This window comes from Oncorhynchus gorbuscha, linkage group LG26 (assembly GCF_021184085.1).
Source record: "Oncorhynchus gorbuscha isolate QuinsamMale2020 ecotype Even-year linkage group LG26, OgorEven_v1.0, whole genome shotgun sequence".
In the NCBI taxonomy this organism is placed as follows: Eukaryota; Metazoa; Chordata; class Actinopteri; order Salmoniformes; family Salmonidae; genus Oncorhynchus; species Oncorhynchus gorbuscha.
Genome location: NC_060198.1, coordinates 10,901,269 through 10,925,761, shown reverse-complemented (window position 1 = coordinate 10,925,761; position 24,493 = coordinate 10,901,269). Strand labels below are relative to the sequence as shown.

Genomic DNA, 24,493 nt, shown 5'->3' with positions numbered 1-24,493 from the left:
GTGAGGAGAGGGGTGGGATACTGTATCAACTAAGCCTCCACTTCCTCCCTTATCTATTTCTGTTGCAATCCCCATCTCCCTCCCTCCCACCTCTCTCTCTCTCTTCCTATCCCCCGCTCCTCTCCTCCTTTGCTGAGCTGAAGGTGAAGTCCTCAGCCCACCCTCCCCTTGCCATACCCCTACCCCAGCAGCACCGGCTCAGCCAATCAGTGTACAGTGGGGGCAGGGCATAGCTGACCACCATTCCAGTGCACCACTGCATTCACCGACAGCCAGGCAGCTAGCAGAGAGAAGCTAGGAAAACTAGCACCACAGCACTGAGACACAGACAAGACACTGTGTGTGTGCCTGTGTGTGTGCAACCCAGGCATAGCTTCTTCCTCTTCACTGTTTTACTAGCACGTTTACCTCACAACTCTCTTCAAGTGGGACTAGGGCAGCTCAGGCCTGCTTTTCTTCACATTAGGATAAAGAAGGGATCAGTGAAGGACAAACGAGAGCTTGGATATCGGTTGTTCTTTCCTCCCTTTTCTCTCACCTCTGTCCGTCAGTCGCTGACAGCCCTCGCATACGTGCAGGCAGGATGATAGCGGCACAGCTTCTGGCATATTACTTCACTGAGCTGAAGGATGACCAGGTTAAGAAGGTGAGTGACTACAACACTTTTACTGAACTCTTCCCTCTAGAATTGGTCAGTTTTGTAAGTGTAGATGCTACTGACAGCCATGGTCACCGGTTGATGGTTGATGCTCCATGCATATCAATATGCCTCTGGGGCGTTTGATGAGGCTGGGCGAGGACGGAGCTTTGGGAGGGATGCCATGATGGACATCTGATTTAATTTTGATGAGTGGTTAGTCTTGTATAGAGTAAGTATTGGAACAGGAGTGTGCAGTTTGTAATAAATGCAGTGTGTGTCCTTGAGATTAGGATGTGCCAGCTGGGTGGGCTAGCTGGTGGTGGTCGTGATGCAGTGCATGCTAGCCCCCCTCTCTTCGCTAAGGAGCGTTTCCGGGGTATCTGTTGCCAGGGCGTCTGAAGCAGACAGGTGTCTGTGAGCTAGGGGCTGCTGGGAAGGAAACCGTGAGCACTTCCTCTCTCCTTCCCCCTCTCTCTCTCTCTCTCTCTCTCTCTCTCTGACTCCTCTCTCGGTCTCTCCCTCTCCATCGTCATGGAAACGGTTAAAGTGCCAAACCACACCTTGCCTCACCATCCTGCCCCCCTGACACTAGGCCTGTAACCAAATCAATTCCCTCGCTCATTCCTGTGGATAGGAGGGAACATGCCCGTTAGTGATAGACAGATGTTGACTTCAGAACAGAAACAAGGCACGACATGTAGATGTCAGACAAGCATCAGAGAGAGCATCTAGTTGTCTCAGGACACACATTATACATTAATAAATCCATTGGTTTTGACTTGACCTGTGTGACATCCCCTAGAGACTGAGTAAAGACAGATTGGCTCATTCTCTGACGGAGTGTGGGATAGGATTTGTGATGTCATGCGTGACGTGTAATGCAGCATGTGCACGTGCCCCTAGTACTGTAGCTAGCTAATGTGTGATTCACCACGGCAGTGAAAATGTTCAGGCCCCTGGGAATAAACCCAGTTAACCATCACAATCCTGATTAAGAACAGTACGAGAGCTGATTCAGCAAAATATTTTATGACGTCAATTATTATGACAGTATATTATACTACTACTATACTTAATTTAATATTCTCATAATGAATTCTAATATATCTTAATGATAAAACATTGTACCAAAATTGTACTAGTATTTATCATTGTGATGAAAACAGATGGTCTCTGATAGCATGCATTACATAATGTTTGTAGCCTACTACTACTAAATTACTATCGCCACACACATACTCGTCTCTATGTGAAGGCTGCAGAACGCTATTTATTTCAGGACAATCATTCTCCAGCTATCGGCTCTACAGCAGTAATATTTTTCAGCTCAGCTCTTCTTTTTGGAGCCCAATAGCGACTGGTGAATACTAATGCCACTGCAAGAGATTATATAATAATCTGTGGATCCTATCCAGTTGTTCCCTGTGGATTGTGTTCCATTGCACTCTGGAATAATATAACAACTTGTAATGTCTGTCTGTCTTCATATTGCTAAGTACCTGCACTCCATCATTGGTTGAGTAATATACAGTATCATAACGATACATAATAGGGTCAGTAGAAACTCATGACCCTAATCCTTGTATATACTGTATCATGATGACATATCATCATAACATATTGTATCCATTCTTTCCTGTGGTGGTCTATAGATCGACAAGTACCTTTACTCCATGCGTTTCTCTGACGAGACGCTGCATGACATCAAGTGTCGGTTCCGGCGGGAGCTGGAGAACGGGCTGGGCCGCGACACCAACACCACCGCGACTGTCAAGATGCTGCCCACCTTTGTCAGGTCCATCCCTGATGGATCAGGTAAAGTGTCAAGTTAATACAGAGTAAACTTCAATACAATAGTGGTTCTGTGTGGCTCAGTTGGTTCACGAGCCAAAACAGGTCCCCGAAAATTGTGCACAAAGTAATCTATTTCGTATGATATGTTACATCCTGCAAAAAATTATTATTATAATTTTCCTGCAATTCGGATGATATGTTACGAATTAAAATTAATTTAATATGTTACAAATTGGAACGTAATTATCCCGTTCAATCTCTTAAAGTACAGCAATATACACATTGGAAATAATCCACACTGATGATGTTAGCTGCCTCTCTGCATAACAAAAAAACCTATACATTCATAATCATAGGATAATGGCATGGATCCCATTTTGACCTGCAGCTTGCATATCTACTGGCATGTCCTTTCAGGTTACTTCTACAGTAAAAGCACCAAATTACCACTATTGGACCTTTAACTCTACATAGAAAATAGTGTTTATACTGTAAGCACTTTAAAGCACACACTACACTCCCAGCTTTATCTGTCCTGCAAAAATGTGCTGAGTTGTTTTAAATGTCCAGTGCCATTCTGTGACATTAGGCTTTTTGTGTGTACTGTGTGGCCCCTGTATTTGAACTTGGCAGGTCATATGGCCACCTAGCGCCATTGTTGTGAGCCCAGAAGCAAAGTTTAAGACATTAAAAACGAGGAGATGAGTTCACTGTCTGTTTCCTTGTTTGTTTACTGCTGATTGCCTTTCAAAATCAGTTAAAATGCCCAGCCCTCGCAAATTAATAACTAGAGTATTGGGTTACATTAACGAATGTAATGTTGAATGTCAACAGGCATAAAGTTATTACTTTGGAGAAGGGGAGGGGAAATACTATACGTAAAATGTTGCCTGATAATAAAATGTTAGAAAGCTATGTTGAACTTGCTGATAGTAGAGGCCACTGATAGTAGAGCCGACTGCTGATTGCAGAGGCCACTGCTGAGAGTAGAGGACATTGTCAAGAGGTTAACTCCAAACATCCAACCTATGCATAGACCAGGGTGGCCTATCTTTGTTTGTAAACAGAGTGGCCTATGGACAGTAAATGCCAAGGCCCAACAAGGCTAGCCTTGCAGAGGGATTGTTTCATAAAGCCATTCTGCCTTGAGCAGTTCCCTGTCATCTCGCATGTTATAAATAGCCATCGTTTACAGCCACTGGACATGAGGGGGTCCGGGAAGGGGGATTCAGTCAAAGTTCAAAGTTGTGACTATGGTGACAGCTGACAACTGATATGTATCAAGTATGTGAGATGTGTGTAAAAGTATTATCAACAATTTACTTAGTTACACAGGCCAATTACAAGCCATCAACGCCATGATCAACAAGATAGCAACACAAGTAATATATTTTCTGTGATGGTTTCTTTACAGAGTAAGGCACAATGAATATCAACAGTGGAGAATGCTTTTAACTGCTGGCCCTTTACTGTAAACTACTAACTAGATGGAACAGTAGCACTCTATAACAGTGTTATAACAGAACATTACCTAGTTAGCCTGAGGATAGAATTCTACTTTGCTTTAATGGCAACTACAAATGGAGTCATCCTCTAGTCTGTAGGCCATCAGACACACCTCCATCCAATACAGCTCAGTGACATTTCATACCAGACAGGTCAAGGGAACAGATTGTGATAATGCTCTGTGGTCAACACCAGACAGATGTAATGTAATTAGATCAGCTTGGTGCCTGATCTATACAATCAATATAAACAGGCCTTGCTTTACCTTTTGAGGACATAGTATGATTTTGTCTCCCTTCCTATAATGACATATAATCCTGATATATAGCACCTGTCAGGCAATCAATTCAGTTCACCTAAAATGAATTTTGTAGTTAGTAACACACTGCTTGAAAGACACTAGAAAATAGTTAATGTTGTATGTTTTTCTGCGTTTTTATTTTATTTTCTCCAATCTGACAGAAAAAGGGGGATTTCTTAGCTCTGGATCTGGGTGGCTCCAACTTCCGTATCCTGCGTGTGAAGGTGACACAAGACAAGAAGCAGCCGGTTCAGATGGAAAGCCTGGTCTACGAGACCCCTGAGGACATTATCCATGGGAGTGGGACACAGGTCAACAACACCAAAAAAAAAAAAAAACACACGAAAACACAACAAAAAATTCTCAAAACTCCCCAAACACTCCCAGACCATCACCTATAGTCTCATTCACTCACATCAGAGGTTCTCAACAACAAGGATCACTCTGTATAAAAGCAGTCACTCAATATTGTTGTATGGATCTGTTTGTCCTATGAAGCGGGTGTGACATCAAGACACCATCACAACACTGTTGACCTCTGTTGACTGTTGAAACTCCCCCGAGAGGGCAGTTGGCAACAGTAACGTGATACCCACAACAATTCTGTAACGGGAGAGATCAATTGTGATTGGTTGAAACAAAAAACATTCGATGCTGTAACCGATAGGCCTACAGAGTGGTCGTAGTAGAGGACTGACTTGAAGAACTGCTGGCCACCATCATGATTATTATTTTTTTTAACCTTTATTTAACCGGGTAGGCCAGTTGAGAACAAGTTCTCATTTACAACTGCGCCCTGGCCAAGATAAAGCAAAGCAGTGTGACAAAAACAATAACACAGAGCTACACATAAACAAACGTACAGTCAATAACACAAAATAAAGAAAAATATAAAAATCTATGTACAGTGTGTGCAAATGTAGAAGAGTAGGGAGGCAGGCAATAAATAGGCCCTAGAGGCAAAAATAAGTACAATTTAGCAGTAATAATGGAGTGATAGATGTGCAGATGATAATGTGCAAGTAGAGATACTGGGGTGCAAAAGAGCAAGAGGGTAAGTAATAATATGGGGATGATTCACCAATTCAAACCAGTTTAATTGTTAATTAAGTGTTTGATAAGCCAATATGGTTGCCTTGCTGCTACTGTTATTATGTGTAATTGTATAACTACGTGCTTCTGTCTCACTCCTCAATGCAAGATATTTTCATGTCTGTAGCTCTTTGACCATGTCGCAGAATGCCTTGGTGACTTCATGGAGAAACAAAAGATCAAGGATAAAAAACTCCCTGTAGGATTCACATTCTCCTTCCCATGTGCACAAACTAAACTGGACGAGGTAAGAGGTTCCAATAATGTATGCATTTATAATGTTTTAATGCTTTATTTGAGATGTTGAGAAACCATAATAAATGGCATTATAATATATTTATATAATATATTTATATAATATCATTATAATATAAATATATATTGAAGTATAAGACAACTTTTAGGGTTTGAGTTTGTACAGTTCTGTTGTAGAGTAAATAACTGTGGGGGTGGTACCTGCCTGGGGGGACAAAATCCTAATTTAAAAAATAATGTAATAAAAAATAATGTCCACAAAGCCAACACTAGCTAACACTAGCCAGCACTAACCAGCACTAGCCAACACTAGCCAAGACTAGCTAAGACTAGCTAAGACTACCTCAGACTAGCACTAGGTGGTCATAGGACAGATTTATTAAAGAAAGTGCTGTCTATTACAGGCCGTCTTAGTGACTTGGACAAAGAAGTTCAAAGTGAGTGGTGTAGAAGGCATGGATGTCGTGAAGCTTCTGAACAAGGCCATCAAGAAACGAGGGGTGAGCTTTCTTATTTTTGAACAATAATTGAATTACCACGTGTGCCACTAGAAGAGATTTAGAAAACATATTGTATTTGTCAGGACTATGAAGCTGACATCATGGCAGTGGTCAATGACACAACCGGAACGATGATGACCTGTGGGTTCGACGATCAACGATGTGAAGTTGGCATCATCATAGGTGAGGATACACAACATTCAATACAATTATTGCACAAAAGGGTTATTGATAAAAGGTGGTAAAAGAAATGTTCAGCTTGCCAATGGCAAAGAATGGCCGTGGCTTTGTAGACTCATGTTAATTCTAAAGTCTACACAGAGAGGCACAGCTCTAATGAAAATTAAGCAGATGTCGATTTTGTGGAACAGTATTCTCCTGTGGCTTGCCGTAGTGCTCCAGACAGGTTATTTACTAGGCTGGGTGTACTTTCAGGTACTGGTACTAATGCCTGCTATATGGAGGAGCTGCGGCACATTGACATGGTGGAGGGAGACGAGGGCAGGATGTGTATCAACACAGAGTGGGGGGCGTTCGGGGACGACGGATCCCTGGAGGACCTCCGTACAGAGTTTGACCGGGAGATCGACCGAGGCTCCCTCAACCCTGGGAAACAGCTGTAAGTCAAGACTGCAGGGCCTGCATTGTACTCAGGACTGCTATGTGGAATATGTGTTTATGGTTGTTGCTATAACGGAGTTATAACCTAAAGCTAATTCCAGTGCAATTTGTCAGTTAAACTTCCATTGAATCAGTCACTTTTTGCACTACAAGTGATAAATATATAGGGCTCCAGGCCAGGGGCTTGCCACCCTCACCGCCAAGATAAAACAGAAAACATTGTAGCCATTGTTTAACCCAAGCAGGTATTTACAAAATCTCCAAGAAGAGTCGTGTTACCTAACAATAAATCCTCAGAGAACGTAAATGTCAGGATTTGGCCATGGTTGTTCCGGTTTTTGGTCACTAGATGCCCCCATTGTGCTTTTTGACCTTTTGTTTTCCCTTGATCCCCATTATTATTTGCACCTGTGGCTCGTTTCCCCTGATTGTATTTAAACCCTTAGTTTACCTCAGTTATTTGCTCTGTGTTTGTATGTTAGCACCCAGCCCTAGTATTCTGTGTACTCTTGTTGATCCCGGTGGACTCTCTTGTGGAATTCTGTTTTTTGTTCTTGTTTATTTATTTTTGAGTATCTTTTGAGGCTTTTTATGCTATACCTACCACCTTGTGGATTTACCTTTTTGTCTTGGAGGAATACCTTTGTTCTTGTGGAATTCCTTTTGAGGTTGTGGAGTTACATGTTTTCCTGAAGGACTTCACTTTTTTACTTCATTAAATACACTGTCTCAAGTACTGCTGTGTCTGCCTCATCTTCTGGGTTCTGCCGACTATTCGTGGCTCAGTTGGTTAAGTGACTGTTTCTCACTCCGGAGACCCGGGTTCGTAACCGGGTCCTGACAGTAAAGCTGTGTATTTATTTACAAGCCCTAAAAATCAACTGACAGTGTCTCTGTGTCTTTGTCTGGGAAGGTTTGAGAAGATGGCCAGTGGGATGTTCATGGGAGAGCTGGTCCGCCTCATCCTGGTCAAGATGGCCAAGGAGGGACTGCTGTTCGAGGGTCGGATAACCCCTGAACTTCTGACAAAAGGGAAGATCGAAACTAAGCATGTTTCAGCCATTGAGAAGTAAGAGGTCAACCATGGACAGTTTCTTAAAAGGAAAATATACACAACTCCATTGATTTGTGGACTATATGACCTCCATTACATACAATGAAAAGTTATTTGAGGCTAAGTGAGTTGTAGAGCTCAAGCACTTCATAAATACTTGCCATTGACCTCTCTCTCCCCATGACAGGAGCAAGGAAGGCCTGACCAAATGCAAAGAGATTCTAACGAGGCTTGGTGTGGAGCCTTCTCAAGAGGACTGTGTTGCCGTGCAACACGTGTGCACCATAGTATCCTTCCGCTCTGCGAACCTCATCGCAGCTACACTGGGAGGTATCCTTACTCGGCTGAAGGACAACAAGGGAGTCACCCGCCTGCGCACCACTGTGGGCATTGATGGGTCGATGTACAAGATGCACCCTCAGTGAGTACTCAATCCTACTGGAGGTCGATAGGACCAGCTCTGTGCAAGAACACAACAAGAGAACACAACAACAGGAAGGAATTTCAAAATAGCCACAGGTGTCAAAAAATATGCTGGTCTCTACCACAAGTGATGATGCAATAACTTATCAAGATTGACATTTCCCCGAATACTAGGCTTCGATACAGAAATCCAAACAGTTTGTAATCTCTTCCATCCATCCGCCCTTCTCCTCTCTCTGCAGATATGCCCGGCGTCTCCACAAGACGGTGCGGCGTTTGGTGCCCGACTCTGACGTCCGTTTCCTGCTGTCCGAGAGCGGAAGTGCTAAGGGTGCTGCCATGGTGACGGCAGTGGCGTACCGTCTGGCTGACCAGACGCGCCAGATCGCCCAGACACTGGCTGAGTTCCGTCTGAGCAAAGCCCAGCTGCTGGAGGTGAAGAAAAGGATGAGGACGGAGATCGAGAATGGCCTGGGGAAAAAGACTCACGACTCGGCCACCGTCAAGATGCTGCCCACCTACGTGCGCAGCACGCCTGACGGAACAGGTGACCGACAGGAGGGGTTGTGGAAGGATGGATGGATGGATAGCAGGAAGGATATATATCTTATCACCACTATTCAGAGTTGGCGGGAATCAGTTCCATCTGAATCAGTTCAATCTGAAATGTAGCCGATTCAGGAAATAAATTACACCTCCATGGAGGAATTCCTTGTTCAACTGTTAGGGAATAAAATGGGACTGACCCCCAAAAAAGTTTAAAAGCTTCAGTGCTTTCATAATTGGTCTACTTTTTGAACCTTTTGTATAATCTATGAGGATCAACATTTGAAGCATGAGAATATCTTATGGAAATAGTGGTAGTTTGTATGGTATTGTAATATCATTATCTAATTAGCCAGCCCTCATGTTACAGAAAATGGGGATTTCCTGGCTCTGGATCTGGGAGGGACAAACTTCCGGGTGCTGCTGGTTAAGATCCGTAGTGGGAAAAGGCGTACAGTGGAGATGCACAACAAAATCTATGCCATTCCCATCGAGGTCATGCAGGGTACGGGAGAGGAGGTACAGCAATGGCTCAAAATACTAAATGTCATTAGCCAAACGCCATTAGATTAGGTCTCAATTCATGAACTATGATTCATCCATTTTCAAATGTCCAGATACGTACTTCAGTTTTTTCTCCATCCATAAATTGAATCTAATTTATTTCTGTCTGAACTGAAATACAGTCAGCACATCATCAAGCCAAATAATCATTAAACTCATAATTTATGAATTAATGAATGCAGTCAGCGTATGATTAAAGACGTTTTTTCCACCGTTTCCTCCAGCTCTTTGACCACATTGTGCACTGCATCTCTGACTTCCTGGACTACATGGGCATGAAGAGTGCCCGTCTGCCTCTGGGCTTCACCTTTTCCTTCCCCTGCCACCAGAAGAGCCTGGATGCGGTGAGTAGTTTATCTGCTGGCTAATATCTACCCTGGATGGGAACCCAAAATATATCCTGTTATGCATGATCCTCCAAAAATGGAATCACTATAACTGACAATTATGATCAACATTCGCATTTCACAGTATATTTCATTGATTGTTCTCAGTGACAGTCATGTCTGCTATAACTATAAAATATGTGGATGCACCGAATATCAAGTTAATGTATTATGGTGATCGTAGAGCTGGGACAATAAACCGAAAATGATTGAAACCGACCACTTATTAAAGGTATTTTGCTGATATCATTAAATAGATAAGTAGCCTACACTAGAGAAATGTGAAGTTTGAAATTAAATAAGTTTGCTAATATGGGTGATTGTTAATGAGACATTTGATGGCTACAACAATAAATCTTTGTTTTTGTTTAAAGTGTAATAAAAAACAACTGGTTTGCATTGTTATAAACGTATTGTTCTATTTAGCGTTATTGCATAAATTAACATAATTTATCGCAAAAATTTTGGCCATATCGTCCAGCTCTAGGTGATCGTAGTGTAACCAAAAAGTGCCTTTTCTGTTTTTCAGGGTATCCTTGTGAACTGGACCAAAGGCTTCAAATGCACAGACTGTGAGGGTGAAGACGTGGTGGAGCTTCTCCGGGAGGGCATCAAGAGGAAAGAGGTGAGGTTGGACACCACGCCTTATTTCACACCACTGTGATAATATGTAACACCTCCCCACAATATAACTCCATAGAGTAGAATCAAATAACTGGTGTGGAACCAGTTGCCAACAATGTTTCAGTGAGAATCACTACTGGCTCATTGATTTGTCGCCAGAAGTCGCCAAATGACGTTTTGCTGTTGCCATGACGAGTCACAGCACCAATTTGCCGTGCGCAGCTGCAGTCCCCGACATAGCATTTTCGCCACCTCTACCACCTCACACCCCCTTCCCTTGTGCTTCTCTGCCTGTGTGTGCACCATTGCAGTGACTTTTCTTGCACAGACAGCTTATCCCATTGTTTGCGGAAGAAAAGTTTGAGTGGGAAAAGTCGCTAAATGCTATCAAAACCATAGAAACCCTTGGTGGCAAAACTCCCCAAAGGCAGCCTGAAAAGTAGCTGAATTTGTTGCTAGGCCCTTTTACCCAAATAAAAGTCACTGGAGTGGTCTGAAAACTCGCTAAATCTAGCAACAAAATCGCTAAATTGGCAATACTGTGTGGAACTCTCATTACACTCATGCACTGTCTCAGTCACCATCAACATTAACAGCCCACGTAATGGTTGATCTCATTCATAACACCATTTATCAACAATAAATCACTCTATGCGGTTGGAGATACTGATACCATCCCAGGTAATAATGTATACATTTATTAAACAATGCAAAATGCCAGACAACAATATATTTTTAAAACAATAGCATATCACCCTAAGTTATCGTTAGGGGCATATTCTAGTAGCATATGCTATGTCTCCATTGGCAACTTTCAGCAGTGCTGCAAAAATTCAGTTTTACTCAATGTGCTTCAGTCATTCTGGACTTGTTGTTCTGAGGGGTTCTCAGCCCAAATCACACACCAACATGTTTCTCAGTATCTTTTTTTTAATCAATTTCACCCTTTTAGATGGAGGATGGAGTAAGTATTAGTTGAATGTCAATGAGTAAATTCAATCAGGAAAAAAAAACAGGTAAAACGGAACTGCAATGCCAGTCTCGAAAACCTGTCCCTGGGCAACACAGTGACTAGAGCCTGGTTCAATGATGGACTATTTTGGCATAGAGGAAGTACGTCACTACCTAGGTCACTACTTTATCGGCTTCAATAAAATACTAAATATTAGCTAGCAAGATGGAGATCACTTCGGTTATTTTTTAGGAGTGCATTTCGCAAGTGGCTATTTTGCATCAACTACCTTAACTAAAACAACTGCAAAAGTTTTCCCTGCAAGCTTTGGTTTTGAATCGCGATATTCTGGCTTGACTGCCTCGTGATTTGTGGGAGAGCCAAGATAATAGCTTTTTTTTTTATCGACGTAGTGACCTAGCCCTGACCTAGTAGTGAACTAGTTCATCTATAACATAAGAGTCCATTACTGAAACCAGTCCCTAGTCACTGCGTTGCCTAGGGTTGGATTTCTGAGACTACCGCAATGCAGAGGTGTGGAAATTGTTTAAATGGCATGTTATTAACATGAGAAAATTGTAATAAACAAGAATGCAAAAATGACTGTAAATCTTTACAGGCAAAGTATATGTCAAATTAACTTGAGTGTTTGTCGTGACCATTTTTGTGACCCGAATTGCGAGTTTATAGTTCTAGCAGCAACAAAAAATCAGGATCTTTACAAATGGGAATGGGAATATGATATCTCTTTGTTAATTGTGTGTGTGTGTGTGTGTGTGTGTGTGTGTGTGTGTGTGTGTGTGTGTGTGTGTGTGTGTGTGTGTGTGTGTGTGTGTGTGTGTGTGTGTGTGTGTGTGTGTGTGTGTGTGTGTATGCCTGTCTGTCTCCTGTCTGAGCTTCTGCATAATAATGAGTGTGTGGAGGGTCAGTGGGTTGCATTGTTCTTCAAGTGCTATTTGAAAGGTTGCCATGTCTGATATCATCTTTCAGTTGAACTAGCCATTCACTAACATTTCCAGGGGAGAAAAGTGGTTCAATCGTTGAAAAACAACCATTTGTACACAACGACACTCACACTAAAAATAATATTTGAAATGTACAATCAATTTACAGTTTGTGTGTTCTTGTTTTTTGCTTTATGACATGATGCATGACTCTAAATGGAGGTTTGTTTTCTGGTTGTGACAGTAAATTAAGGTGACGAATGAGGTTACTATTTAAAGCATTGGGTGAAGCAGAAAATGAAAAGTTCAACTCACTCAAATGTACCGTTCAACTCATAATGTTGTTTGTGTGTATGTGTAGGAGTTTGACCTGGATGTGGTAGCTGTGGTGAACGACACTGTTGGAACAATGATGACATGTGCATATGAAGAGCCCACCTGTGAGGTTGGACTTATTGCAGGTATACAGGCCACTACTTAATTTAATCAACACTTACAGTACAAAATAGTTTTTTCTATCAATTGCAAAATAAGTTGATGAAATTGTATACAAAGCTAATGATTAAAACTTTCATACCAAATTGTATATAATTTACTGTAATGTACATTGTAATAAGTATTATATCTGCATTACATGTAATACTGTACAGATTTATAGACCTGGGATGTCACGTTCATTCTAACAGGGACAGGCAGTAATGCATGTTACATGGAGGAGATGAGGAACATAGAGACGGTGGAGGGGAATGAGGGACGCATGTGCGTCAACATGGAGTGGGGTGCCTTCGGGGACAACGGGTGCCTGGACGATATCAGGACGCAGTATGACCGCGCCGTGGACGAGAACTCACTCAACGAGGGCAAACAGAGGTGACAAATTAACAGTCAAACTAGTAAATGGCTCTCTGAGCACAGGATAGGTTGAAATGTGTTTTTTTTGGCCTAAGTGTTTTGTTAATGGCCTGAGTATGCATCTGTACTTTATTTGAACCAGAATCCTTGACTCTAAAATACTTTAATGTTATCCATAATAAAATGGTGCTTGGTTTTGATTGTTGGTATGTTAGACTAAGAGTCATAGATGGCCTACTGTACTAAGCTCCCTGAGGAGAGATGGGCCTAAGTAAATAACTAAGTTATATGCCTCAAACTTTGGGTATGTTTCACTCCATGTCTCAGGTATGAGAAGATGTGTAGCGGCATGTACCTGGGAGAAATTGTGAGGAACATCCTGATTGACCTGACCAAGCGCGGCTTCCTGTTCCGTGGAAAGATCTCTGAGACGCTGAAGACCAGAGGCATCTTTGAGACCAAGTTCCTGTCCCAGATAGAGAGGTAGGGAATGTGATTAAACAAAAAAATATATTGCTGTACTTAAATTTGACCCTGTTAACTAAGGATATGTGCCTGGGGGTGTGCATAACTATCCTGTTCTAATTTGGGATGTACAGAGATTATCTACGCTGTTGAGAACCAACACTTAATACAATTACAAATTGTTCACAACAATGGCATCTATATTGTTACCAACACATGAGAATATGATACAGACACCTTTATGAGACTGTAACCAATATTAGGCCTACCTGTATGCACAAGTAACTATTCAGTATCCAGTGACCCAATGGCTCTTGATTGACCTTTAACTCTTTCTTTCCCCAGCGATCGCCTGGCTTTGCTGCAGGTCAGGGCCATCCTACAGCAACTGGGTCTGGACAGCACATGTGACGACAGTATCATCGTCAAGGAGGTATGCAGCACCGTGTCCCGCCGTGCGGCTCAGATCTGCGGAGCCGGAATGGCCGGCGTGGTGGACAAGATTCGCGAGAACAGAGCGCTGGACCACCTGGACGTCACTGTAGGGGTGGACGGAACACTCTACAAACTGCACCCACAGTGAGTGATGGAGGATTACAGAGAGAGGAAAGGAGATGGAAAAAAGGAGAGCCAGTGTTAGCTCATAGCAAACTAAATCCAAAGCTTCCTTTAAATGGTGGAAATTAAAAGCATATCCATAATGACGTGTGATATTAGTGTCGGAGGATAAGGACATTTCACATCTGCTACATCTTGTCTACTTAGATATCATAGAAATAGAACTCTGAGTACAACTGTAATGAATCCGCATCAATTCAGTGATATATCCTATGAGAGACAATTATCCTTATACTCGTCTGACTATGTGTGCCTGTCTCCCTGTCTCTCCAGCTTTTCCCGGATCTTCCACCAGACAGTGAAGGAGCTCGCCCCCAAGTGTAACGTCAACTTCCTGTTGTCGGAGGATGGGAGCGGCAAGGGTGCAGCCCTCATCACAGCCGTGGGCTGTCGCCAGAGAGAACAAGAGGCGCTGCAAGTGTAATGAGCCGCCCCTCTCGTCACCTTGACAACGCCCTGCTACTCCAACTTTTCTTCCACCCACCGCACAGCCCTTCTTTCCATCTCCCCATAGCCCCGACCCGGCAGCCGTGACTCCACCTCTGCCCCACCTAGCCACTCTCACAGCCGGAAACATGTCCGCATGCATAGGGAATTAAAAATACTAGAATATTTCACCTTTATTTATTTAGAATGTTTGTATATTTTCCTCCATAGCTTGTTGTCTTAAGTATCTGATAAATATAGTGCAAAATGTGTGTATTGCATAACAAAAGTTGGATTTTGCACTAAACCAAAAAGTTTTCTGTACTTTCCTCCTGGATTTGCGAGTTACAAAGAGTAGTAGTATTTTGCTGGAAGTCTCAATTGAACCAGTGAACATTTGATCCAATGAATGAAACTAACAACTCCTTTATAGTGATTACACTCTTTAGATATCTTTTCCAAAAAAGGCCTCTGTGCTTATAGGGTGGAATGCAAGAGTCACGGCTGTAAAAAGTCATAATTTTACATACCACCTCCAGTACATACACCCCCCCCCCTCCAGTTAAAGTGTTCTACCTTGTTGCTACATAAATGTGAATTACTACTATACTTTAGGTGTTGTGTTTTGTGTTCAATCCCACCTATACCTACGCATTGTGTACACAAAGAATAAATGTTCATGGGCCCCAAGATAAGAGTGTCTACTCCGAGCGCTTCTGTGTGTACTTGTGACTGAATGTCTCTGAGTCCTACTGTAACATGACCTGTAGCTGTACATGTCCAAAGCTGTATGGAGACTGCATGCCTTATTCTGAGACAAATGGAGGGTACTGGATCTTTTTATTTTATATATCAAAATAGATTTGTGTTTCAAACTGTGACATGTGAATTCATTAAATTATATTTTGTTGTGCAGTAAATACTGTGGAGATGTCTCTTTCTTAGAATTTCACTGTACAGGTGGAGCTGATTCTACAACAACCTTCAAGAGATGACAAAAGACAACTCCAATGATAGATGGACTATTTTAAATCTAAATAGACAGAATTCAAGGGTTCTCTCAAGGGTTCTTCCTTGTTGGCTATCACAAAAGAAAAAGCTGAATTAATTCAAGTTAAACATGGTGTTTCAAATTCCATATTAAACTTAGTTTAGGTAAAGCAGTGGTTCTCGAATGGTTTTGCCTCGGGACACAAATTGAACAAGGTTGTCTCAGTTGCCATGCAATATTAGCATCGCCAAAATGTAAGGCAATATTCATAGTAAATGTACCAATTATCACCTGGGAACAACAGTCCCACAATTTTCCATCGTCAATCATTCAATGTTGCCCATATTCTTGATGAAGAATGTTAAGCTCTCACCGATTTGAGATGTCTAAATCAACTACATAGCGCTGCTAATAACTACTTTGAGAATACTGTGATTGAAAAATAGTTCAGATGTTAAATTATTAAAACATATAGGTTCATTATCATTTCTACACACGTTCTACCTGGGTTTTAGTAGTTTAAGTTCAAACTGGAGCATTTTTAATTTACAAATAATCAAATAATAATATTTATTTTTCACTCAAGACACTCGCGAACCATTCAAAACCTCCGTCACAACCAACCAGTTGAGAATCGCTGAGCTAATGCATTACAATTATGCACTACATGTAGCTAACCATCCATATGCATACAGATCTGTGTGTGATTCTGCACAAAGTCTGTGCAGTCACTGGCTCTGTACTTGCAGCAGAAATATTGGAGGAATACGCGCTAATTCTAGCTGTTAGGTATTTGTTTACAGAAAGGCATGCATATTAATATACGCTTATTATTATCGCTACACACTGCAGATATGTAAATAAGGTAGAATAATTGTCGATAGACAAATATTAAATAGGTCGAAGACCAATGCAAGAAGACTGCTAGCCAGGAAGCTAGCTAGCTAACGGTAACGTTAGTTTGTAGCTAGCTTGCCATTTTCAACCAGTGGCCAGCTAGTCAAGTTAGCCATGCTAATTGGACCCTGGTAGGTGTCTGCTTTGGTTATTATAATTTATTGTAATGTCAATAAATTTCTACAAACCACATGCTCGTAGTTGTTCATGCAAATGCACACCGAATACGTTTGTGTGTTCACGAGACTGAATTCGTAAAGAAGAACGTCAACATGCATAACATTAGCTTGATATCTAGCTAGCATATGGTAGCATTTACTGTGACATTTTGACAGTTATTTGCCTGTCTGGTTGCATAGATATTTGTGTCTGAAATAGGCCTATTGACATAGCTATGTCTTACGAAATATAATATCATGATGCATTACATTTATATCATAGACATTATTGCAATTCACACATACCGCTCTTTCCACTGTCACTCAACTACACAAAAAGGGTTTTAGTTAGCTATGCAGATAATTCTTCCAAAAAATGATTAGCATATGGGCTGTTGTCTGTCCCACGCGCCCACTTATTCCCGCCCTTATAAATCACTTGTCATGGTCAGTCAGGCATATTACCTGTGGTCATTTAGTACAGGCCACAGCCACCTGCTAATTATTTCCTATTAAATGTAATTTTGTACCTGTGAGATAAAAACAAAATACTGTAAGGATTTAGCTAGACCAGTTATATTATGTTACAGCACATACAATACTCTGTTGAACACAATTTTATATTTTCTTCCAGCAGGGTTGCACTGAGAGCTTGAGGTGACAGCCTGCATGGTTAGGGGAGCCCTGCATGACTTCCAAGGAAACCCACTGACCAAAGCAGTGTCCTCACTCAGTTAACCTCACACATTCTATTATACCTGCAGACACAGTGGATACAACTTCATTACCTCTAAGGAGCCTGATGAGTGTTTAAGGGGAGGCACCCGGCCCGCAGTGGCCCATGCTTCGTACCCACTTCCCTCCCTGCCTTCCCTCCCCTTCAAGCTGATTCAGAGCCGACAGACACTCTCCCGGCATCACCTCCCCACCCACCCTGTCCCTCATCCACAGGCCATGGCTGCGGGCACGGAGACGGTGCACTACATCCACCTGCACAACTCCAGCCAGTCTGTTCTGGAGGCTTTACGGACGCAGCGGCGTGAAGGCCTCTTCTGCGACGTGACGGTGCGCATACACGATGCCTCGCTGCGTGCCCACGCCTGCGTGCTGGCCGCTGGCAGCCCCTTCTTCCAGGACAAGCTGCTGCTGGGCCACTCTGAGATCTCGGTGCCACCTCTGGTCCCCGCTGAGACGGTGAAGCAGCTGGTGGATTTTATGTACAGCGGCTCGCTAGTGGTGGTGCAGTCACAGGCTCTCTGCATCCTCACCGCCGCCAGCATCCTGCAGATTAAGACGGTCATCGACGAGTGCACCCAGATCATCTCCCAGAGGAAGGTTGCTGCTGCGGCAGCAGCCGCAGCAAGTGGAGGTGGAGGGGGGATGACAGTTGGGGTCCTGCCCAAGCAGGAGGAGCGGGGAGGGGGTAAAGGTAGGGACAGTGGTGGTGGTTGTATTGGTGGTGGTGGCGGAGTCAGCGGTGGTGGGGGTTACCAGAGCTTCGCGAACTTTGCCTTAGGGGACTGTGGAGCGAGCAACATGGTCACAGGACTGGGCGGATCTAACTTGATCGTTAATGTTAGTGAGAGTGGCCCAGGAGGCGCCCTTGGGCAGGCTAACCCAGTGGGGCTGATGGCTCTAGCTGACATGGGCAGCCCCGGGGCCCTCTGTGGGGCTGACGGGCTGAGCTCAGGGGCCGGCGGAGTCCTCATGAAGAACTCAAGTTGCACTCAGGATATGAGGTACAAGCTGAGAGACCTGCTAGCGGCAACCGCTAACGGCACAAATGGCGGAAGCTCAGGGAATCTCTCGGTCGGCTGCAGCTCTGGTGTCAGCAGCGTGGACAGCATTGGCCGGGACAGTATCCGCAGCAATGCGGCTGACCTCTCGGAGGAGCTTGTGGGGATGGATAGATACTGCGAGGCGGAGGAGATGGATGGACATCACAGAGGGAGAGACTTGGACAGGGACAGAGGGGCAGGAGGACACAGCCGCAAGCAGAGGCAGCCACTCAGGCTTCAGGTAAGATCCCCATGGTTACAGTTGCAAGGCAGGCAGATATGCAGCCAGACATCCTAAAGTGAATAAAGCAGGATTTCTAGATGGCAATTACCCTCATTGTGTCATTGCTGGAATTAAGCTATAGATCTGAACGTGTCAGCAATAAACATAATTGAAAGGAAGTTGCTGTTCAGAAGTCTTATATTAGGCTGTCCTCCTAGATAATGTTCCATGGACTGATTAAACAGTGAACACCCCTTTCATGGGTCATTAAACATGTTAAGTCTTGGATGTAGTGCCAGCTAGCACCTATTTTCAGTTGTTGTTACATTATACCTAAGCCAATTCTGTATACTCTCAGAAAAAACGGTTCCAAAAGGGTTCTTCGGCTGTCCACATAGGAAAACCATTTTTGGTTCCAGGTAAAAACCCTTTTTTGGTTCAAAGGGGAACATGTAACCCAAAAGGGTTCCACCTGGAATCAAAAAGGGTTCTTCAAACCCTTTTAGTTTAAAGTACCTTGTTTTCTTCATTTATACATTGAGAAAATGATATGTAAGCAATAAGGGGGTGTGGTATATGGCCAATAGTCCACAGCTAAGGGCTGTTCTTATGCACGATGTAACGCATAGTGCCTGGATACATCCCTTAGCCGTGGTATATTGGCCATATATTACAAACCCCCAAGGTGCCTTATTGCTATTATGAACTGGTTTCCAACATAATTAGAACAGTAAACAAGTATTTTTTTGTCATACCCATGGTATATGGTCTGATATACCACGGCTTTCAGCCAATCAGCATTCAGGGCTTGAACAACCCGGTTTATAATTCTCTTTTTACTGTCTTCACATTCCTGACCATACACCACAGTTTGAAGCACCAATTTTTGGCTCGATACTCTAATTGACTATATATTTTTCTTTACCTTCTCTTAGGTTCTTGTAGGAGAGGAAGTGGTGGTGAAGGATGAAGGAGTGCAGGAGCCGGATGGAGGGGTCTTCGGCTTGGAGGAGGGAAGACGAGTTGAAGGGCAGGGCACACAGGAATCCATGGCAACCTTCGGCCAGGTGAGTCTTGTCTTGTTCTAGACAGTAACTTGATGTTGGAGTATGGTGCTGGCAAAAAACACCAGGGTTGTGAGTTCAAAACCCATATGGGCTGGATGTTCTGAATCTGTAAATTGCTTTGGATAAAAGTGTCTATAGTCATTCTTTTATCATTATCACAGTTTTAGAGACTTTTCATGGTTATGTATTAGGGTCAATTAAATGAGGTAATACTCATAAGTTAATTTTGTCTCTCTGTCTTACAGGAGGGTGTATTCTATGATGAGGCTGGAGTTTTCTCCCCTGAGGCTTTCTGGCCCCAGAACGAGCCGGCTCAGGCCATGTCCTTCAACCCCAGAGGAAGAGGAAACAAGCCACTGTCTCCCCCTACCTCCTCACAGTCCATCAACAACCAGGTCAGTTACAAATGTAAACAATTTTAAAATAGTCATTGCAACAATTTGTAAACTTGAATCATGAAAGTCGTTGGTGGCCATTATTTAAATTCCTTTTTCCCCTTCAGCTACTTTTTCAGTACCCAGTCAGCCAATCACAGACATCAGCCTCATTCTTTGTGGGCGGACCGATGGTTATTGACAGCATGGCAGGAACGGAGCACAGCCAACAGGCTCTGCCCCCGACACCAATGACCCCTGTTCTGTCAACCTGTGGCACACCAGGCCCCTCACCTTCCTCCCAGGGATCTGAGACGTCCTTCGACTGCACTCACTGTGGGAAATCATTACGTTCCAGGAAGAACTACAGCAAGCACATGTTCATACACTCCGGTAGGCCACCACTTTCTATATATACTAGTTACTATCACTTCCTTTAAAACATTTACTGTTCATGATTGTTGTATACACATGTTAAAACGCCACATAACAGATAGTCCTACTGTGATACCTATGTCATACTAACATATCCTATTTTCTGTTGTGTGTGCCTCAGGTCAAAAGCCTCATCAGTGCAGCATCTGCTGGCGCTCCTTCTCCCTGCGCGACTACCTCCTCAAGCACATGGTGGTGCACACGGGCGTGCGCGCCTTCCAGTGCTCTGTGTGCGGCAAGCGCTTCACACAGAAGAGCTCACTCAACGTGCACATGCGCACACACCGGGCTGAGCGCACCTTCCAGTGCACCGTGTGCCACCGGGCATTCACCCACCGCACCCTGCTGGAGCGCCACGCCCTGCAACACACCCACCATGGGGCCACCCAGGGCCAAGGGCAAGGACAGGGCCTCCAGCAGACCCCTAAACACAGCCCTCCAGCCCTGGCAGGGCCCTCGGGCATGTGCGGCTCAGCTGGGATGGGCGGCACCATGGCAAACATGCCCAGCCATGGGCCGCCCTCCTAGAAGGAGAGAGAGGGAGAGGAGGGCCCAATTCCAAACTGATCCGTCACCCCTATCCTGGAGCCCTTTTCTGATCTGAGAGGATTGCTAGGTATGAGCAACATGGTGGATGCTCCATCTAGACCATGTGTATGTGACAAATAAAATTTGATTTGATTTGATTTAGACCTATTGGAGGCTGGATGGGGTTTGTGCCATATTACTCACACCTATGAAGCCCTTGCAGATATGCAAGAGGGAGTTGCCAATAATGGAAAAGGGGGGAGATAACTGGTTTGGGATTGGGGAAGAAAAGGAGAGGACAAGGGAGAGAGAGAAAGCTGTTAGAGACTAATTGCAGGAGATTGAAGGGAGGAAATGTAGGAGGGCTAAGAAAGCGAGAGACAGAAAAGGGGGAGGGAGAGAGAAAGCAAAATAGGCTAGAAAAAGAGTGCAGGGTGATGAACCGATGAAGAAAAGAGCGAATTAATCTATGAGAGTTACCATCATACATCAAGACGACATAGGAAGACTATTACATGCAGGAGGCACTGGACGGCCCAGGATCATATACCTCGAAACAGGAAGAGACAGGAAATAAATTAAGGACACAACTTTTATTTTGAAATGTGACAAACGTTTCAGCATGTTTTACACCTCAAAGAATACCTCGGCGGTCCAAAGACAGGCATTATGCTACACATGTTTAATAGCTACATCAAACAGCAAAACAGGGAACTAAAGCTAACTGAAATCCCTTCCTTTTAGAACCGTACAATTTTTCTTTACATAATATTCCTTTACATTGTTGAGTTTATTTGTCGCTCATTTGTGATTTATTAATGACGAAAACAATAAGGTAATTCATTTTAAAAAGTTTAAAAGGATCTTTCAACTTTAAGTGACACTTTTTGGGATAAATGAGAAAATCTGTACTTTTATCCGGCTTTTTAATCCGTGTGTATGTGGGGTTATTAATAGTTGAAGTTGGAAGTTTACATACACCTTAGCCAAATACATTTAAACTTAGTTTTTCACAATTCCTGACATTTAATCCTTGTAAAAATTCTGTCTTAGGTCAGTTAGGATCATCACTTTATTTTAAGAATGTGAAATATCAGAATAATAGTGGAGAGAATGATTTATTTCAGCTTTTATTTCTTTCATCACATTCCCAGTGGGTCAGAAGTTTACATACACTCAATTAGTATTTGGTATCATTGCCTTTAAATGATTTGGGTCAACTTGGGTCAAACGTCTCAGCTAGCCTTCCACAAGCGTCCCACAATAAGTTGGGTGAAATTTGGCCCATTCCTCTTGACAGAGCTGGTGTAACCGAGTCAGGTTTGTAGGCCTCCTTGCTCGCACATGCTTTTTCAGTTCTGCCCACAAATGTTCTATAGGATTGAGGTCAGGGCTTTGTGATGGCCACTCCAATACCTTGACTTTGTTGTCCTTAAGCCATTTTGCCACAACTTTGGAAGTATACTTGGGGTCATTGTCCATTTGGAAGACCTGAACTTCCTGACTGATATCTTGAGATGTTATTCAATATATCCACATAATTTTTCTTCATCATGAAGCCATCTATTTTGTGAAGTGCACCAGTCCCTCCTGCAGCAAAGCACCCCTCACAACATGATGCTGCCACCCCCGTGCTTCACGGTTGGGATAGTTTTATTCGGCTTGCAAGCCTCCCCCTTTTTCCTCCAAACATAACAATGGTCATTATGGCCAAACAATTCTATTTTTGTTTCGTTAGACCAGAGGACAAAAGTACGATGTTTGTCCCCATGTGCAGTTGCAAACCGTAGTCTGTCTTTTTTGTGGCGGTTTTGGAGCAGTGGCTTCTTCCTTGCTGAGCGGCCTTTCAGGTTATGTCGATATAGAACTTGTTTTACTGTGGATATAGATACTTTTGTACCTGTTTCCTCCAGCATCTTCACAAGGTCCTTTGCTGTTGTTCTGGGATTGATTTGCACTTTTTGCACCAAATTCCGTTCATCTCCAGGAGACAGAATGCGGTATGACGGCTGCATGGTCCCATGGTGTTTATACTTGCGTGGTACCTTCAGGCATTTTGAAATTGCTCCCAAGGATGAACCAGACTTGTGGAGTACTACAATTTTTTTCTGAGTTCTTGGCTGATTTCTTTTGATTTTCCCATGATGTCAAGCAAAGAGGCACTGGGTTTGAAGGTAGGCCTTAAAATACTTCCACAGGTACACCTCCAATTGACTCAAATTATTTCAATTTGCCTATCAGAAGCTTCTAAAGCCATGACATCATTTTCTGGAATGTTCCAAGCTGTTTAAAGGCACAGTCAACTTAGTGTATGTAAACTTCTGACCCACTGGAATTGTGATACAGTGAATTATAAATGAAATAATCTGTCTATAAACAACTGTTAGAAAAAGTACTTATGTCATGCACAAAGTAGATGTCCTAACCGATTTGCCAAAACTATAGTTTATTCACCAAAATTTGTGGAGTGGTTGAAAAACAAGTTTTAATGACTCCAACCTAAGTGTATGTAAACTTCCAACTTCAACTGTATATGTGCTTTTGGGGCGCTTGCCAATGAATGGGAAGGTTTGTTGCTGAGAACTATAACTTTTTTCTCCAACGGCTTCATTTAATACTTTAAAATGTTTTTATTGTAACTAAATAAATAATGAGGAAATACAATCACCCAGAGTGGATTTGAGTACCACGGTAATATTTATTACAATTTGACAATAATTACTATGCACAATACATGCACAATTCTGCTTTATATGTTGTCCTACCCTAGATATTTGCTTTTAGAAAAATATATTTGCCCTAATATTACTAATGTATATCATGGAGAACATAGAATGTTTTTTTTTCAACTTCCCACCTTAAAGATTATTTTAGATATGCAGTATATAGACCCCACTAGACATAAAAGCCAACTGAGCCAGTGAGACCAGCTAAACCCCTTTAAGATTCCTTCTGGTCCTCACTTTAAACTTTTTACATAAAATGTCCCCTCACAATGAAGAAACATTCTGCTTGATCATGATGATCTCATTGAGCTACGCACTGTTCACTAATCTCTATAATGGGAATCTGTTAAAACCCTGTTAATAGGAAGATGACATGATTTATAGATCAGTTAAATCTGTGCTGCATATAGTTCAGGCTGACCCTTGTGAACAAACAGGTGATTAGGCTGTTCCAGAGATTTTTGTATCCTCAGCAAATGTTTCTTGTACATTTTGTCTGAGGTGGACCTGTGTACAGTACTGTATTATGTGTGCTTAAAGCCATGTCAGAAGAATGCATCCCATTGTAATGATGTACTGTGTTTTGCCTTTTTTATTTAGCTTTCTTTGAGTGAAGGGGGTGATAAATGTTGTTGTTTTTTTGCAAATTTGAGTATAACTGCAAGTCAAATATGTCATAAGAAAATAAGTAGTTTTTATAAAGCACCAATCATGCTATGTATACCACGTTTTATGTATGGAAAAGCTAAAAGG

General features: G+C 42.8%; 2 protein-coding genes across 6 annotated transcripts; both read left to right on the top strand.

Annotated features, from left to right (window-relative positions):
- Positions 1-212: 212 nt before the first annotated feature.
- LOC124015138 (hexokinase-1-like) lies at positions 213-15,483 on the top strand. 2 transcript variants are annotated; one of them, XM_046330106.1, is made up of 18 exons: positions 213-646; positions 2,293-2,460; positions 4,409-4,552; positions 5,461-5,580; positions 5,993-6,088; positions 6,172-6,271; positions 6,524-6,707; positions 7,623-7,778; positions 7,951-8,184; positions 8,429-8,733; positions 9,103-9,251; positions 9,521-9,640; positions 10,212-10,307; positions 12,564-12,663; positions 12,889-13,072; positions 13,382-13,537; positions 13,865-14,098; positions 14,411-15,483. In XM_046330106.1, exons 1-18 carry the CDS (start codon positions 584-586, stop codon positions 14,559-14,561), a joined length of 2,760 nt encoding a protein of 919 aa, XP_046186062.1. In that variant the 5' UTR covers positions 213-583; the 3' UTR covers positions 14,562-15,483. The 2 variants fall into 2 exon arrangements, with proteins under 2 accessions (XP_046186062.1, XP_046186061.1); XM_046330105.1 differs by lacking the exons at positions 213-646; positions 2,293-2,460; positions 4,409-4,552; ... (8 more) ...; positions 9,521-9,640; positions 10,212-10,307 and adding an exon at positions 11,244-11,270.
- A 780-nt stretch (positions 15,484-16,263) lies between these two features.
- Positions 16,264-22,091, top strand: LOC124015137 (zinc finger and BTB domain-containing protein 45-like). 4 transcript variants are annotated; one of them, XM_046330102.1, is made up of 6 exons: positions 16,264-16,343; positions 17,244-18,628; positions 19,546-19,677; positions 19,923-20,072; positions 20,180-20,444; positions 20,608-22,091. In XM_046330102.1, the coding sequence occupies exons 2-6, from the start codon at positions 17,564-17,566 to the stop codon at positions 21,012-21,014; spliced, it is 2,019 nt and encodes a 672-aa protein (XP_046186058.1). In that variant the 5' UTR covers positions 16,264-16,343; positions 17,244-17,563; the 3' UTR covers positions 21,015-22,091. The 4 variants fall into 4 exon arrangements, with proteins under 4 accessions (XP_046186058.1, XP_046186057.1, XP_046186056.1 ...); XM_046330101.1 differs by having other exon boundaries at positions 16,267-16,582; positions 17,247-18,628; XM_046330100.1 differs by having other exon boundaries at positions 16,267-16,582.
- Positions 22,092-24,493: the final 2,402 nt, after the last annotated feature.